We start from the raw sequence: 18,999 nt of genomic DNA, 5'->3' as shown, positions 1-18,999 counted from the left end.
TCTGAAGTAATCTCTACAAGATTAGAATTTTAGTCTTATCTTCATAAGAAACTCTAGTTACATCTTACATGACAAGTTAAAACACAAAAAAACATGATAAGAAACAATTTTATAAACTTTTTGGGGTTGGTGTGAAATGCACCACAAAAATTTACATGAAAGTGCTCAATAGCCCATTTCGTCTATGGGCTACACCTACATGTCTACATTTATCCGATCTATACTTTAATACTTCTAAACGGAGATCGAAAGTGTAAATAATATTGCATCCAATGGTAACTTGGTCAGTATATTAGGTATTTAAAAAGACAGTTTGATGTTAAGGTTAATGGAAAAGCGATGATTTACACGCGTTTGATTATGAAAAAACAGTGTAATAATAAAGATGTTGACTAATTGTAGAAAAATGTGAAACTATTTTTACATAATAGCTTTTAATGAAATAAATTATAACATCAACCGAACTACCATAATCATAACTCAAAACAATAACTTTTTATCTAAACATATAACTTACTATTCAAAACAATAACTATTAACACAAAAATGATAAAAATAAGAATCAAACCATAAATATTTAATTACTATCCACCTAGATCATATTTAACGAAAACTATAACTAATAACATGAAAATTATAACTAATAATTTGCAAATAATTTGCAAATAATTAGTAATAACTAAAAACCATTACTATTAACCTTACAAATATAAGTATTTACCCATAACCTTAACTATAATTAATAACATGAAACTATAACTAATGACATGTAAACAATTAGTAATAACTAAAAACCATAATTATTAACCTTACAAATATAACTATTTACCCATATCCATAAACATAACTATTAACTTACAAATGATAATTCATTACCAGAAAATCATAACTACTTACCCATAACATATATTACGATAAAAATTGTAACTAACTACCTAGAAACCATAACTTATAATAAGAGATACATTAGAGTTTAGACCCATTGATAGAGGGAAAACAATGAGGTTTGAGAATCAAGAACATACTTGACTTTGATGCAATAGTGTTGTCGTTTAAGCGTGAGAACTAAACTAAACTAAACATAATCAAAGATTAAAGAAGACGCGAAAAAGGACGTTGGTTGAAAGTTTCAAATGTTGGAAAAAGACTGCATTCAAATATAATTTGTCTTACTTTAGCTCAATTTCACACAAAATTAGCAACAATTGAGCTAAAACTCTAACAAATATGGATGCTTTTGGTGTATTAGCTAAAAAAAAGAAAAAAAAAGAAAGAGAAGTTTTTTTTTTCATTGTTCAATAACTAGAAATTCCGATTATTCACTATTCCTATTAATTGGTGAAAATCGCAACTAAAACTATCTTCTATTTATGTGTGACGTGAACTAGTGATTAGGCCGTGTAGGTATATGTCCCATTCTGCCAGTGGCAGAACTAATTAAGGGACATGGGGGGTACAACTGTACCCCCATTTTTTTAATTAAAAAAAAAATTTCAGCTTTAAAGAAATATATATACTATTCCCGCTTAGGATATAATGTGAACAATCAAGTTGCTCTAGTGGTCATACCACTAATATAAGTTCTCTGTCCTTTTCAATCCTGTGTTTGAATCCTGATAGATCTTTTTTTTTCAAATTATGTTACCTAATATCTCTTTTGGAGCCAATATATTATTTGTAGCTTTGCACTTTGCAATTATTATTGCTTCTTTTGTCACTTCCTTTTCTTTTTAATATTTTGAATGTTGCTCCTCTAATACTTTACCTCTGAACTTTTTTTCCCCATCTGTTTCCAGTTTCCATTTTTCAGTCTCTAAATAACTAATACTCCCCTTGTTATGATTGTTATAGTTTGTACTTTGACACTCATCACACACTCTGTTTTGACCATCACTTGTGATTTATATGTAAGAAAAAGTATATTCACATGAGATCGTCATTAATTTTATAGTCCGTAATTCCCTAAATATATTATCAGTTAATGATCATCATTTTTCAGACTATTTCGAACCCAAGTAGTTCAATTCTTAGACTCGCTAATGATTTATTGAACAAATTCTCACCCCTCCTCCTTTTTGTATTTGTTGTATGTCCGTAGTCTGTATCCCCAAATTTTCCTAGTTCGCTCCCAAGCTTCATCCACCTTTGAAATTCATAATTAAATGTGTCTTTTTTCAAACCGTTGTATAATTAAGTCATATACAGAACATAGGCTGGTTCATTTGCAGAGAATCTATTCTATTAAAAAATGAATATTCTTTGTTTATACACAACGTCGTACAAACAATTTTTGATTTTTGTTAAATATATGTTGAGGTTTTGTCATAACCTTTAGGCTACATATTTGATTACATACAATAGTAAGAGAGAGAAATGGAAGTCGGGTAGAGGAGAGGAAAATGGTTGTGAGGAGGAGAGAAAAACGGGAAGGGTAAAAGAGAGAGAAATTAGGGTTAGGAGAGGAGAGAGAAAATATAAATTGAGGGAGAAATGTGATGATTTTACGTTATGCTTAATGTAAGACTGCCTTTTTGAAGAATTTGTTATTATCTATATCAATATATTAAAAAGTGTTAATAAATAAAGAATGGTGTCATGTAGTGCACTCCCTTAGAGTATTTTACTTCATGTAATTCACATAAAATAAAAGAAAATTATAAAATACATTGTATAAGATTTGATTATATGACTTCAAACTTATATACTATATATACTAAAGCCTTAACCAGTAAACCAAGTCATATTTGGTGAGTATTATTTTAATGTAAAATATTAATAAATGAAAAATATAATTATCCAAGTCATAGACCGTTTCTAAAACTAGTTATTACTACAAAGCATGAACAAGAAAAATTAATTGCATACGAAAAAATAAATATCCGAACATCCTATGATATTCTATTCCACTAAACTAAAAGCATAAAAAAATTCCATCTATTCGTTTAAACTCTTTGGAGTGATATAAGTATGCAAACTACGCTAAAATGGTGGAGTGGATATATAATTAATTTTTTTTTGAGAAGAGCATAGAATTAATTTATCTAAATTTATTAATTTATTAACTATTTTTATTTTTAAAAAGGTAAATAGAAAATAAATAAATATAAAATCCAATGGACCTACATTTTTTTTTTTGCAGCAGAAAAACAAGACAAAACTTGAAAAATACAGCACGAGCCTTCATTGCAAGGTTGTGGTGTTTGGATTCTCTAGAGTAATAAAATAACTCTACAAGGTAGATTTTGAGCAATATCAACCATTGAAAAAAAAAATAATCAATGGCTCATATATTGTCTTTTTACAATCCCTCTATTTTTCCTCATCAAAATCCACCCCCTAATTTTCCCTCCCACCAATAAAAGCCATTGATTTTAAAATTTATGGTATAGATACAACTCTATCTTGTATACTTTCACGAAAACTAAAGAGGATTTGGACTCGAGGGTGTGAGCTCTAGCTAGGGGTGTTCATAGAAAACCGAAACCGAAATACCGAAAAACCGGTCTAAATGGGTGGTTACCGTACTGACAAAAAAAAGTTTCAACGGTACGGTTACCGAACCGAAAAAATTAGCGGTTAAACGGTACGGTTACGGTTATGATTTTTGAGTAAACGGTTAACCGAAATACCGAAATCTTTTTTTCTCTATTTAATTGTTGTGAAACATTTTCAAACAATTACATTAATTCTAATATTTGTTGCTAGGTTACAACAATTAGAGGAAGTATGTAATTATTTAGAAACTCTACTACTAATATAAACATTGTAATTAGGAAATGAAGTGAATTCTTAGTGTTAGTTATGTTTTCCAATTGATTTATTATCCACTTTATAATACATTTTATATTAGAGTATATATAACATTAAAATATATGCACAAAAAAATTGAAAATATATATTTACATTAAGTATAACATAATAGTATAACTTAAACAACGGTTAATGGTTAACCGAAAAACCGTACCGAAAAAACGTTAACCGCTTAGGCGGTAACCGGTTTAAATGGTTACGGTTACGGTTCGCAAAAAGAGTGTACCGAGACTTCCGGTTACCGAACCGAAATATTGTTTCGGGACGGTTAACCACCCATGAACACCCCTAGCTCTAGCTACACATCACTCATTCGAACTACTCTTGATTGCGGGCATTGGTGATTTGCATTGTCCATTGCAGTTAATAAATTATAGAATCTACCTTTTGGGTTTTCTCCAGTATGGGTAATTTTGGCCACCATGTTCCATCCCGACGACAACCGTCCTTCACCCTCATCTTATTCCTTTGAGAAGGATTCTAGGTTAATAAGGCCATACTTATTCCTTATAGGCGATTTCTTATTCGTTCTTATGACATTAATGATATATCCCCTAATACATAAGCAGGAGACAAAAGAAATTCTATCTGCCGGAAGAATGATGAAAAATGTACATGAATATCATTTTTTTTATCTTAATTAAAGTGTATTTTAGGAATTTTTTTTCTTTTCACCCTTTATTTTTTTTTCATTTTTGTCATTTTTTTTCATCATATTTTTTTTTCTTCATTAATGTTGTACGCTATTTTAGTATTTTTTTTTGTATTGTTTATGTATAATTATAATCATATATAAATCAAAGGGAGATAATATATATGATTTATTATCATTTACTAATTTCAAATATTTACATCATTACATGTTTGTAGTAAAAACCAATGAGATCGAGTGAAAAGGCAATTTAACATACTAGATTTATCTGGGCAAAAGCTTTGAGAATGGACAGTAGATGCCCAAATGAATATAAAGGCTCAGGGATCGTAGCATACAATCAAATGTGTCATAACCCAGCAAGGGGATGCAAGTACATCAACCACAACAGTTAAAATAACGAATGAAAGGTCTAAACACCTTCAATCCAATTTAATCCAATCAACTAAATTCAATCCATTTCCCTTGCATTAATTCTAGGCCCATATGCATTAGAGTTCATTTTGCATTCATATTAGGCACACTAGCATTAGAGTCGATCTTAGGCCCATAAAAGTCTAGTCCATTTCAAAATCTAGGCCCATTTGTATCTCAATGTGAACCCTAGTCTATATCAAGCCTAGTCTAAGTCTAATCCAAGTCTATTCAATTCCAATCCATTTTCAATATCAAGCCCATGTGCACTTTCAAGTCTAACTTCAAACAAATATAGGATTAAGTCCAAACTTAAGTCCATATAAGACCTAACCCATTTCCTAAGCTAATGAAGTGTGATTCCAAACCATATCGGACAAAGTCCAAACCATTAAGTCTAGCGTAGCTAGCACCCTTTAAGTCTATAACGACACCCTTTAAGACCATAATAACAACCCTTTAAGTCCATAACGGCACCTTGACCTAGCGAAGCTATTCATCCCTATAAGCCCATAACGACACCCATTAAGACCATAACGACATCCTTTAAGTCCATAACGTCACCTTGACCTATTAAAGCTAGTCATCCCTGTAAGTTCATAACGACATCCTTTAAGTCCATAACGGCACCTTGACCTAGCAAAGCTAGTCATCCAGGTAAGTCCATAATGACACCCTTTAAGTCTATAACGACACCTTGACCTAGCGATGCTAGTAATCCCCAAGATCATAAAGGCACCCTTCGAGTTTAGCGAAGCTACTCCTATCTTACATCTATAGCAGTCCAAAATCATGAAGTCTGGCGAAGCCAATTCCTTCCTAAGTCTACCGAAGCTAGCATAAGCAACCCTTTTGAGTCCAGTCCAATCTAATCTCGTCCACATCTGCATTTGCATATAGTTAGGCCCATGTCGCCATCATAACCATAATCATAGCCATTTCTTCTCTTTCCCATTTTCATTCCCATTACCATTCCTCATCTCTCATCTTTCTCATTTTTCATTTCTATAATTGTGTCTCCTTATTTAAGGATCCGATGATAAAATATACCGTGATCTTAATTGGTCCAGCCCAAGGATAGAGTAGTCTAAAAAGTCATTCAAAAACTATTTCGAAAAGTGTTAAGGTCGTCCTATTCTAAAGCCAATTAATTATTCACGATAATTAATTATATTTTGAGCCCAATCCTTTGAAAAGCTCAATTAATTGTTTAATAATTATTAATTGATTTAATATACTAAATATATATTTTCAAAAGATATATTTTTTATAGTTAAAATTAGATTTATCTCGTAAAATCAGAATTTCGTAATTAAAGAATAAAAGAAATCTTTAAAAGCATTTTAAATAAAGTAGGCAAAGGCATGTTAGGAGCCAGACTGGCGCGCCTAGCGCACCAACCCACGCCTGGCGCAGGGCCTCGCACCTGGTGCACGTATGTGCGTCAGGCACAACTCTGTCCACTTGTCTCAGGTGCACTAATTTGCATCTGACACGTAGGTTTCTGACTCATTCAGAGTCCTACGTCAAGCGCAGGTCTCTGCGTGAGACGCGAAGTTTCTTTTTTATCTTTTTCAAAACGCGTGCCATATGTACGCTTTTTACTGGGCATGCCATGTCATGCGCTTGACACGTCAGCTGCGCCAGGTGTAGCTGGTGCGTGAGGCGTAGTTCTGTTTTCCCTATCAATAGGCTTGATTTCCGCACAAATCTTAGAACAGATTTTTTCACATAATACTCGATGAATACTTTACAAATACCTTTTTACAAACTAGGAAACATGCCTTAAAAAAACACTTACGTTCAAACACATTCAAATCTACAGACATTCAGATTTTCAGATTTTTAGAATTCGCGATTGCTCGTCCCAAAGGTTGTGAATCTCGTAGACCCAAGCCACAGTATAATCCCAAGGGTCCTTAAAAAAATTCTTAATTTTTTGTATCGAAGTTACTAACTATTTCTAACCTAATGTGGATCTTTAATATAGAATCGTCTTACTGTATATTCTAACCCTTTTGCTATATTTTATTTTATTCTATTATTATGCATGCCTTTGTATATTATATGCCGGTTTGATCATTATATGTATATTATATGATTGTCCTGCATGATTTTTATCACCTACATGTTATTTTTGCTAATCAAGACCTAAGGAACTGTTCTAACCTTAAAAAGATTCAATTTGGACAACCTATTCGTGTCCATCTATTATTGATTTCCTAAATAACATATCACTGAAATTAGTCTATTATGTGTTTTCTAAACCAATCTAGACTAATCATTTTTTAGGGTGTTTAAAACATTATTTGGTTATTCTTTGGCATAAAATCTGTAATGAATCGATATTTAGGAGAGCCAGCAATGGGCAATATGGTTCCTGACTGTGTTGTACCCTCATCCCCAAACTCAATTTTGGTTCATATTGACGATATATGGAGTCTAGACGGGAAAATCTACATTGGATAATTTGTCCCTACGGCTTTTTCATATCCAATTAGGTTTATGATTCTTCCTAAAAAGAATTGTTGGTGACTTCTTTCAAAATAATTTTCAATAAACCTTAACAATGGGGTAGTCAAATTTAATACACGCTCACACCATGTAGGAGACAAGCATATTAGTATGTGTAGTTCATCCTTAACGGTTATTCTCGCAATAACCGTGGAATAACACTTTTGAAATTTCGGGTAATTATGCATGGATGTATTGGCTTTTGAGCTGGATGAGGATTATTGAGAATTTGGATTGATGATTTGATGAAAGAAGTTTATAATTGGACGCGAGTCCTACATTAAATTTTAGGCTGTACATATTTCAGAAGTAGCTTTGAGATATTTTTTGTAGTATTTTAATATTATTTAGTTTAGATAGTAAGTCAAAATTCAGGGTGTTATACTATCCCACATCGGAAGTGAGGAGAACGAAGCCTTCTTTATTAAAAGGTGGTAGTAGAGGCTTTTGGAGATCGACTTAGTTCATTCTTGCACCAAAGCAAATCCTTGCACGCTAGGGTATAAAGACTATATCTACTAGTGGGATCTTGCACACCTAGGGGTGTTACATGAAGTGACTGCAAAGTACTTGATGAAATACTTTGAGATGAAAGATCTAGGGAGGACAAAATTTTGCCTTGGTCGCAAATGAAACATTTGAGAAATGTGATTTTTGTCCATCAATCAAACTATACAGAAAAAATTATGAAACACTTTGAACTCACCAAATAAGTTCTCTAACGATGTGCATTCCCTGAATGTGATAGATGATCCATTTAGACCACGAGAAGAAAACGAAGAAATTCTTGATCCTAAAGTACCATATCTAAGTACGATTGGTGCCTTAATGTACTTGGCTAACAATACTCGACCTGACATAGCTTTTTTAGTGACTTGTTAGCTAGATAAAATAATCCTCCAACAAAGAGACATTAGAGTGGAGTTAGACTCTTATTGCGTTATTTTCGAAGAACACAAGATCTTGGATTATTCTACCATTCAATAGCAAATGCGTCACTCATTGGATGTGCAAATTCTGGAAACCTATAAGATCACATAAGGCTAAGTCTCAATTTGGATATTTGCTCACTGATGGAGGTACTACAATATCTTGGAAATCCAGGAAGCAGACTTTGACTGTCACATCATCAAATCATGCAGAACTAATTGCTCTTTATGATGCTGTAATGGAATGTATATAGCTAAGGTCAATGATCAAGCATATCCAAGAAGAATGTGGAATGAAAACTATGACAACAATTTGACTATCATCTACGAAGACAATACTACAGGTATCACCTAAGTAAGCGAAGGGTATATAACAAAATATTTATCACCAAAGCTTTTCTTCACTCATGACCTTCAAAAGGAAGGGAACATAACATTCAACAGATCCAATCATGTAAGAATCTTGCAGATTAATTTATCAAATCCCTGACGGTGAAGAAATTTGAAGAATTAGATAGAAATATTAGAGCATCATCTTCGTGACATGATGCTAGATTTAGGGGGAGTATCATCTGTGATGCACTCTTTTTCCCTTCGACCAGGTTTTTTATCCCACTTAGTTTTTCCTACAAGGTTTTTAATGCGCCAGTTAATTTTAAGCATATAAGAATACATAGTAGTTGCACTCTTTTTCCTAGTTATAGATTTTTTCCACTGGTTTTTTTTCTTAGCAATGTCTTAATGAGACAATGTTGATTATGAATTATGGTGGACATTCAAGGAGGAGTGTTGTAAAAATAGTGAAGTCCACTGTTGAGATAATAGTGAAGTACATTGAAATGGACTTTGATCACCTTGAAATACATTTAATGCATGTTGGGAAAGTCTCTCCCATTCACGTCATTTGTTTTTTTTTTTTGACGACAAGTACAAGCAATATTAAGAGACAATTTTACCTAGTCTAGCAGCAGTAGCTAGTACATGGGCAGGGGTAACTACTTCTCTACTCACCTTATGAATTTTACAGCTAATAAACTTATTACGAAGTGCCTGAATGTCATGTGCTAAAGTTGCTACTTCAAAAGGATATTGGCGTTTGTTAAGAGCTTGAACGAGCTCTTTGTTGTCTGAATAGATATGGACACGGTTGATGCCATTGTTGATTGCTTCACGTAACCCGCGCAAAATCGCATGTGCTTCCGTTTGTAGAGAAGACGTTGAAATTACCGCAGCATTTCCATCAAAAATTTTGATGTTATTGAAGTGTGCTGACCAGCCAATTCCCGCTCTTGGGTGATTCTGTTTACAGCGCTTCCAAGCACCATCAACTAGGACTATGCAGTCTTCGTTAGAATGAATACCTTGCGAATTTAGATCCCTATCTTCGATTTTAGTGCCAATGGGTGAGAGTGAAGAGTTTCTTTCTTTAATTTTGACACTCTCGTCCAATTCTTTGAGGAGGATTATCTTGGTATCTACGATAGCCAAAGGGTTGACAACTTCAATTCTGAAGACGATGTTGTTTCTGTGGAGCCAAATAGCCCAAAGAGTGGCTATGAACTCTGATGTGCGAGATGACTTAACTCCATCTTCCTTCCAAAATAACTTAAGAAAATTCTTAACCCACTCCTCAATTGATATGAAGTGGATGGGACATGTTCTAATGCCCAACCCTAAACTTGCCCAGATTCGTGCTGATATGGTACAATCACGAAATAAGTGACTTTCATTCTCCTTTTGTTGTTTGCACAATGGGCAGGTCTCTTGAACTTGGATGTTTCTTTTTAGCAGGTTGGAATTGGTGGGAAGAGCCTCATTTGTTGAACTTGTGCAAATGTAATAAACAGTGAAATTTTTGCCTATAAATATTGTCATTGTAATAAGTGAACTTGCTCATTCAAGTATAATACATTCTACTGATATATTTCTATCAGTTCTTCTATCTATTATATATTTCTCATAATAATAAAATAATCTTATATCCTATTCTTGCTAATATAGTTAGAAAAAAGCTCACACTACGGTCGGACCCAAAAACTAACAATGCATTACACTCTCATCACTTTGGCATCATTGATAATGCTTATGTTTTGGCATAATTTAGTGTTCTCTCTTTCTCTCTAAAAAAAAAAGCATCTCCTCTCTAGAATTTAATCACCAGAGGGAAACCTTGGATTTATGATCTAAGGGCTCTGGGAGTTAGATTCTGGAGTTTCTCTCTTGTTTTGTTCATGGAATCTCAAAGTTTACCTAAGCCAGTTCCTCCAGATGAGTCTTGTATGGCTCGAGCTCAAGATATGGAAGGGGTTCAAAATGGTTCAATTGCATGTTCGAATGTGGTGAAAGGATCCTTTAAGGAAATAGTAGCTAATTCCACCCATTGGTTTCAACAAGCCTGTTGAACCCTAGTTTTGATAATGACAAAGAAACAAAGGAACAAACTAAGTAGTGAACTAATGAATTATTTAAGTGTATGGTGTCTAAGGTATCAATGCAAGGAACTGGGAGAATACAAAGTCAATGAAGAAGTCAAGAGAGGATTTCAAAGGCTAAGTAAAGAAGTTTCTATGTTGATACTGGAGCAAGCATTGGATCAAGAATAATAGAAGCTAGGCGTTTTATTTTCTAGTTCCAATGTAAAGGAACAAAGAAAGAATGGTAAGGAACTGTGGCAGAATATTTGAGAATGAAGCGTTTGTTCCTCTGTAAGGAACAAACTCAGTGGCACTTAGCAAATATGTTAAAGGAACTGAACTAATATAAGGAACTAGACTTAGGCGTGTACTTAGTATAACGATTAAAAGATAATGGAGTAAGTCATGCCTAGATTATAGGAAATTAGTTATTTCTAATTTCAAATGATAAAATCAGTTTTAAAAAGAAAATCTGTTTTGGAAAAGATTTTATTTTTCGGAAAATAAGAAAATAAATATCCGGTTGTTAGAAAGATTTTATTTCAAAGATATTATTTTCTTAAAGATTAGAAATTCAGATTTAAAGATAAAAAGAGTTTATAAAAACTGATTTTCGGATAATGCTCAAGGAACTCCTATTATTTAGGAGTAATGGCTGCATTTATCCACGTTCATTGTTAGTTCATGGGATCATGGGACATGATGTAAAACGTGTTCCTTAGGGGAAGGAACATCATGGGTAAATGGATTAAAACGTGTACTCTAACATTAATCCCACGTTCTTCATGATTAACACTATAAATATAGAAGTCTAGATAAGTTCCAAATGTGTCTGACTAAGTAATTAAGTGAGTTTAACTTATTAAGTGTCAGTGCCTTCATTCTCTCATAATAGCCATTTGTTCTTTGCCTTCTTACTCTAATTCCACTAAGCTTATTTCGATCAATTGTATTTTGGTTTTTGGGGTAAGGGAACTTTGAGTGAAGTTCTGTAAGAGAAAGGCTTTGAGTGAAGCTTGTATGTGTGAGAAAACTTCGAGTGAAGTTGAGAGGAACTGCTGTTAAGGGAACAGTGGTTCAGGAACTTGAGTTTAGGAACTCAAGGTAGGGCTCGAGTTAGAATTAGGTTGTAACAGAGTTGTTTGGCCTAATTAGTGAAAGTGTTGAGTTTAAAATCCCTAGTGGTCGAGGTTGTTTCTTCTTGTTGGGCCCAAGAAGTTTTTCCTCGTAAAAATCCCTTGTGTTCCTTTAGCTTGTTTATTCGTTTAAGTTTTAATTTCCGCAAAAAGTTACGTTTATTTCTACACCTACAATTCACCCCCCTCTTGTAGTGTTCCTAGGGAAATAACAATTGGTATCAGAGCTAGAACTCACGTAAGATAGGAAACCCTATTGAGGAAAAGATCCAAGGAACAATGAATACCACCGAGAAACTTGAAGAAGGTTATTCCACTCAAAGGCCTCCTATGTTCAATGGGAAGTACTACAACTATTGGAAGAACCGCATGGAGATATTCATCAAGGCTGAAAACTATCAGGTATGGAGAGTCATTGAAGTTGGTTATTTCGAAGTCACAACTACAAATGACAAAAATGAGGTAACTCTTAAACCCCTCTCTGATTATGACAAATCTGATTTTGAAAAAATGGAAGTAAATGCCATGGCTATTAAACTATTGCATTGTGGACTTGGACCCCATGAACATAATAGGATCATGGGATGCAAATCCGCAAAGCAAATATGGGATTTACTAGAAGTAACCCACGAAGGAACTAATGAAGTTAAAAGATCGAAAATTGATTTACTTATGAATCAATATGAACTGTTCTGCATGAAATCCAAAGAAAGCATCCGAGACATGTTTACTCGTTTTACTAACATTATAAATGAGTTGGCTTCTCTTGGAAAGTTTATTTCATCTGAGGAACAGGTTCGAAAGGTTCTTAGGAGTCTTCCTAAGGACAGATGGATGGCTAAAGTCACGGCTCTTCAAGAAACAAAAGACTTCACTAAGTTCAACTTAGAACAGCTGGCAGGGTCACTTATGACTCATGAGCTTCACCTTGATACTGAATATGGTGAAAGCTCCAAATCAAAATCAATTGCTCTCAAAGCAGATGATGAAGATGATTCGGACTCTGAAGAAGAAGAAGCAGCCCTCATGGTTCGAAAATTTCGAAAGATGTACAGGAACATGAAGAATGGAAACTTCAAAGGTAAAACTAAGAAATTTTCTAACAAAGCTGCTTGTCATAAATGTGGAAGTACAGATCACTTCATCAAGAATGTCCTCTTTGGGAAAACGACAAAACCAAAGAAAGGAACAAGGAACGCTTTGCTGAAAGGAACAAAGAATCAAAAGCACCTTTCTCTAAGGCAAATGTGCGCAAAGCTATGATAGCTGCTTGGGGAGATTCAGAGACGGAAGAAGAAGAGGAACAACCAACTGAAGAAACAGCAAACCTTTGCCTCATGGCAAACACTGACGAAAAAGAAGATGAAGAAAAATTGAGGTAAGTCAACATGGACTTGAGTCAGAACTAGATGGTAAAACTAGGCTGAAATATATGATCTTCTTTATGATGCAATTCTTGAATGTAGAGATGAACGTGAAAAACGTGAACAAACGGAACAAGCCTTAAAGGTTTGCAAGGAACACATAGAATGGCTTAAGAAAATGAGAACTGATGTCGAAACTAGATTTTTTGATTTGTTTGATAAAAACTTAAAAATCAAAGAATGTTATGAGAGTTTGAAAAATGAAAATTATCTAATTAATTTAGAGATTTCACACTTGAAGGAATTTGTCCCTGTTCTGAGTTCCTTTGATATAAGATCAACCCCTTTGAAAGGATACAGATCTGAGATTGAAAAAATAAATAAGAGAAAAATATTTTAAAGGAACAGATCTGTAATCTTAAAAAGGAACTGGTTGTCGAAGGAACAGAGGCAAAATGAAAGTTCTAAGTGGATTGAGAAACACAGACCAAGAGGAAGGAAGGTCTTGGTTTTGAAAACTACAAGAAAAGGAACAAGACAAAGAAATATGTTGATCTACCTAGTGATAAGTTCTGTATGTATTGTGGCAAGGTAGGTCATTACATAAATCAATGTCAATAAAATCTGAGATGATTGGGAAAAAGTGACAATAAGTAAGAAAAAATGGGTTGTCAAAACAAATCCTAGTCAAGAACAGGAACCCACGAAAGATGGGGTTCCTTCAACTAACAACTAGTTGATTTTTGCAGGTTGGAGTGAGGGGGAACAACACTTGGTATCTCGATAGTGGTTGTTCCAAGCACATGACAGGAGACAAAACGAAGTTTCTCTCACTCACAACCTATGAAGGTGGCAGTGTAACATTTGGTGATAATAAGAAAGGTAACATTGTTGCTATGGGTAAGGTCGGTAAGTCACCATTACACTCCATTGAAAATGTATTTTTAGTTGAAGGTCTAAAACATAATCTATTAAGCATTTCTCAATTCTGTGACAAAGGAAATACTGTAAAATTTGATAAGGAAAAATGCTTAATCATCAACATTAAAACTAAGAAGGTTATGTTGGAAGGAACAAGGAAAGGGAACACATACATTGTGGATCTAGACCTTGTTCCTCAAATCAATTTAACTTGTCTTAGTGTTATTGAAGATGATTCACTTCTATGGCACAAGCGTCTAGGACATGCTAGCTTTTCATTCTTGAGAAACTTAGATCAAAAGACCTTGTTTTAGGATTACCATCTATAAAATTTCATATTGATCAAGTTTGTGATGCATGTGCACGAGGTAAACAAGTAAGATCCTCTTTCAAATCTAAAACGATTGTAAGTACCACTAAACCATTAGAGTTAATTCATATGGACTTATGTGGACCCATGAGAATTCAAAGCAGAAGTGGAAAGAGGTATGTACTTGTGATTGTAGATGACTACTCTAGGTACACTTGGGTTATTTTTCTCTCTAGTAAAGATGAAACTTATGATGAGTTCCTTGTCTTTGCTAAAAGAGTTCAAAACCTAAGTGGACATAAAATAATGCACATTAGATCAGATCATGGCAAGGAATTCGAAAATTATAAATTTGATGACCTAAGCAGAGATAATGGCCTAGATCATAATTTTTCTGCCCCTAGAACACCACAACAAAATGGTGTTGTAGAAAGGAAAAATAGAACTTTGGAGGAAATGTCTAGAACCATGTTAATTGCTAGTGAACTTCCAAGGAACTTTTGGGCTGAAGCTGTTAATACTGCTTGTCACATAATTAATCGTGCCATGATGAGACCTATCATTAATAAAACTCCTTATGAACTTTACTTTGGAAAGAAACCAAACATCACCTATTTTAGAACATTTGGATGCAAATGTTATGTGCATAATAATGGAAAAGATAATCTTGGAAAATTTGATGCAAGGAGTGATGAAGCAACATTTTTAGGATACTCCTCACATAGTAAAGCTTATAGAGTATATAACAAGAGAACTATGTGTGTTGAAGAAAGCATTCATGTAATCTTTGATGAATCTGACAAACATAATCCAAGCATACAGGTTGATGACTATGAGATAGGGTTAGCGCAACCTAGTCAAGGAACACAGATTCACAAGAAGAAGAAGAAGTGAAAGAGGAAAGGAACGAGGAATTCGAAAATAATGAGATCAATGATATTCCTGTTCCTCAAGGAGGAGAAAGTATCCTGTTCCTCTAAATGAAGGAACTGAGTCCACCGAGGCTAACAGAGGAACAACTGAGCAGAGTTCCTCATCCACTCAAGGAACTCATGAGGAACAACATGTTCCTATAAGAGAGTTTCAACCAAAACCTTGGAGATTACAAAAGTCACATCCTGTGGAACTCATAATCAGCGACATATCCAAAGGTACGCAAACTAGATCTCAGTTAAGGAACTTTTGTGCATTTCATGCGTTCCTATCAATGATGGAACCAAGAAATCATGAAGAAGCCTTAACTGACTCTGATTGGATTATTGCAATGCAAGCTGAATTAAATGAGTTTGAAAGAAACAAGGTATGGCATCTAGTTCCTTCATCTAAACAACAAAAAGTAATTGGCTTAAAATGGGTGTTTAGAAACAAACTAGATGAATATGGAACCATTGTAAGAAACAAAGCTAGACTTGTAGTAAAAGGTTATAACCAACAAGAAGGAATTGATTATGAAGAAACCTTTGCTCCTGTAGCTAGATTAGAAGCCATTAGAATCTTAATTGCATTTGCTGCTTACATGGGATTCAAATTATATCAAATGGATGTTAAGTGTGCATTTTTAAATGGCTATCTAAACGAAGATGTATATGTTGAACAACCCCCTGGTTTCGAAAATAACAATCTCCCAAATCATGTCTACAAGCTTGATAAAGCTCTTTATGGGTTAAAACAAGCACCTAGATCATGGTATGAGAGATTATCTAAGTTCCTTTTAGAAAAAACTTTAAAAGAGGAAAGGTTGATAAAACCTTGTTCCTAAAATCTAAAGGAACTGATATTTTGCTTGTTCAAATATATGTTATGACATCATATTCGGAGCTACTAATGAAACATTGTGCAAAGAATTCTCAAATCTCATGAGCAATGAATTTGAAATGAGTATGATGGGAGAGTTAAATTTCTTTCTTGGACTACAATCAAACAAACTGAAAAAGGTATAATTGTTCACCAACAAAAATACATAAAGGAACTATTAAAGAAATATGGCCTCGAAAATTCAAAGATAAATCACACTCCTATGGGAACTTCAACTAGATTAGATGAAGACTCCATAGGAACAAGTGTTGATCAAACAAAATTAGAGGAATGATTGGTTCACTTTTGTATCTAACTGCTAGTCGTCCAGACATAGCTTTCAGTGTTGGTTTGTGTGCTAGATTTCAAGCAAATCCAAAGGAGTCTCACCTCACTGCTGTGAAGAGAATTCTTAGATACCTTAAAGGAACAGATGATCTTGGACTCTACTATCCAAGAAGTGATACATTCGAACTAAAAGGATATGCAGATGCAGATTATGCTGGAGATCTTGTTAATAGGAAAAGCACCTCAGGTATGGCACAATTCCTTGGTCATAGTTTAGTTTCTTGGAGTACCAAGAAACAAAACACAGTTGCTTTATCCACTGCTGAAGCAGAATATGTAGCTGCTGCTGCATGTTGCTCTCAAATGCTTTGGATAAAACAACAACTTAGTGACTATGGAATAAACTTTGAATGTGTTCCTATTTATTGTGACAATACAAGTGCTATAAGTATATCTAAAGATCCAGTGCATCATTCTAGAGTAAAGCATATACATATTAGACATCACTTTTTAAGAGAAAATGTCGAAAAAGGTTTGATCAAACTTGAGTTTTGTCAAACTGATTATCAGATTGCTGATATCCTAACTAAGCCTTTGCAAAGAGATAGATATGAAGAAATTAAGGCTTGAGTTAGGCTTAATAAAAATTAAATGATTGTTCCTATGTCAATTCCCCATGTTTGAATCAATTTGAGTGACTTTGTGTGCTAAAAATAATTGTGTTTAATTGCCTAAGACCATTGCAAATTGGAATGTTGCAAAACATAACCATGAAGTCAAAGAAATAAAACAACTCACAAATGTCACATAATACTCCCCTTACTGTTCCTAAGGTCAAGAAACATGCATAGTATGAAGGATATTGATATGTAGCATTAGTTGTTCCTATAGCACAAGTTCCTTAGCATTTATTTTCTTTCAAAAATTAAAATTCATAAAAACCGAAAAATCAGATAAAATCCCAAAAATTAAGGGGAACCAGTTTAATTAAATCTTGGTTCTTTTTATCTTTTCGTTTTCTTTCTTTTATTTTATTTTTATTCTTTTGCTTTATTTCTTTCCCGCGTGTCATAATTACTATTACATGCAAAACTTCCTTCTTCAATTCATCTAAAGAAACCGTGTTCCTCTCAAAGCTTCATCTTCACCAAATCCGAAACCTCATCACACCCTTTGATACTCCATAAAAACCTCCAAACCTTCATAAATCATGGCAAAAACTTCAAGAAACTCACCTTTTCCAACACCAAAAACAACCGACACTTCAAAAATGGAAATTTCTTCATCTCCAACTAAAACCCTTGAAACCGACATAATTCAAGAAAACCCCTAGAGGAACAGCAATTAGAATCTCCTAGAAGGAGCATGAGAAGAAGAAAATTGATTGGGGAAGACGATGAAGAAGAAACCCCGGAACAATCTCAGGGGGAAGAAGAAGAAACTGCACCTGTTCCTTCCAAAGGAACTGTTTCTTCGTCTTCCAAGAAAAGGGTCGAACGAAGTGAATCTAGGTATGTCTTGGGCTTTTGCGTCGATTTAGAATGGGCAAATAAAATTGAATTTCTAGAATTAACCTCCATTCTAAAGGAACAAGGCATGGAATTCTTGTTTGAATTCGCCTTTAATAATGCTCTTGTTCCTCTAGCTATGGACGAGTTTTGTGCAAATTTGTTAATACTAATGGAACTTGCACAACTGAAGTTAGAGGCAAGAAAATAAGGTTTAATCAAGCAACTTTAAGCAAAGTATGGGAAGTTCCTTGCAAAGGAACTGATTTGTATTTTAAAAGGAAAGGAACTGTTTCCTTTCCAATTTTCCTCAAGACAAAATCTTAGAATATTTTGGAGGAACAGCTGGCCAAAACAAACTTAACCATAATACTCTCTCCCTTCACAAAGTATGTTTAACTTGGTTTGGAGAGCACTCATTCCTCGAACTGAAAAGAGGAATGAAGTGGGTCTCTTGGATATGTGTTACATGTTTTGCTTGGACCACACATACAAATTAATTTCCCTTCCCTCTTCATTCAACACTTAACCCTTATTGAAAATCATTGTGTTATTGGTACGGGCCTTGATAACTTCCTTACTTCATCATTTGAAGTAAGACTTACTGGTTGGACCACCATAGGGGTCAAGCAAGGGAACATCTTGAATGAGAAGACCCTAAATGGACTTGGATTGTCTGTCCAAGAAGGTGTTCTCATTCAAGGAAGAATGGCTTCCAGTTCCTCAGGAAAAAGAAAATGCCCAAACTGGACTTAGAAGAAATGAATGATGTAATCTTGGATAACCCTGTTCCTAAGCCAGGAACCGAAACCTAAGAGGCGCAAACACATTGCCACTAAGCCTAAACCCTCTGTTCCTTTGAGAGTGAGAAAGAGCACTCGTCGAAAAATTGCTCCTGTTCCTGTTCCTTCCAATGAGGACTCTCCTTTAGTCCTTTCGGATAAT

At 34.3% G+C, this 18,999-nt stretch overlaps 1 protein-coding gene across 1 annotated transcript; it reads right to left on the bottom strand.

Annotated features, from left to right (window-relative positions):
• Positions 1-9,258: 9,258 nt before the first annotated feature.
• On the bottom strand, positions 9,259-10,194 carry LOC104908940 (uncharacterized). The gene has a single exon (XM_010698110.1). It carries the CDS (start codon positions 10,192-10,194, stop codon positions 9,259-9,261), a length of 936 nt encoding a protein of 311 aa, XP_010696412.1.
• Positions 10,195-18,999: the final 8,805 nt, after the last annotated feature.

Source organism: Beta vulgaris, chromosome 7 (assembly GCF_026745355.1).
Source record: "Beta vulgaris subsp. vulgaris cultivar EL10 chromosome 7, EL10.2, whole genome shotgun sequence".
Taxonomy (NCBI): domain Eukaryota; kingdom Viridiplantae; phylum Streptophyta; class Magnoliopsida; order Caryophyllales; family Amaranthaceae; genus Beta; species Beta vulgaris.
The sequence above is the reverse complement of the archived record's forward strand: the minus strand, read 5'-3'. Positions and strand labels throughout refer to the sequence as shown.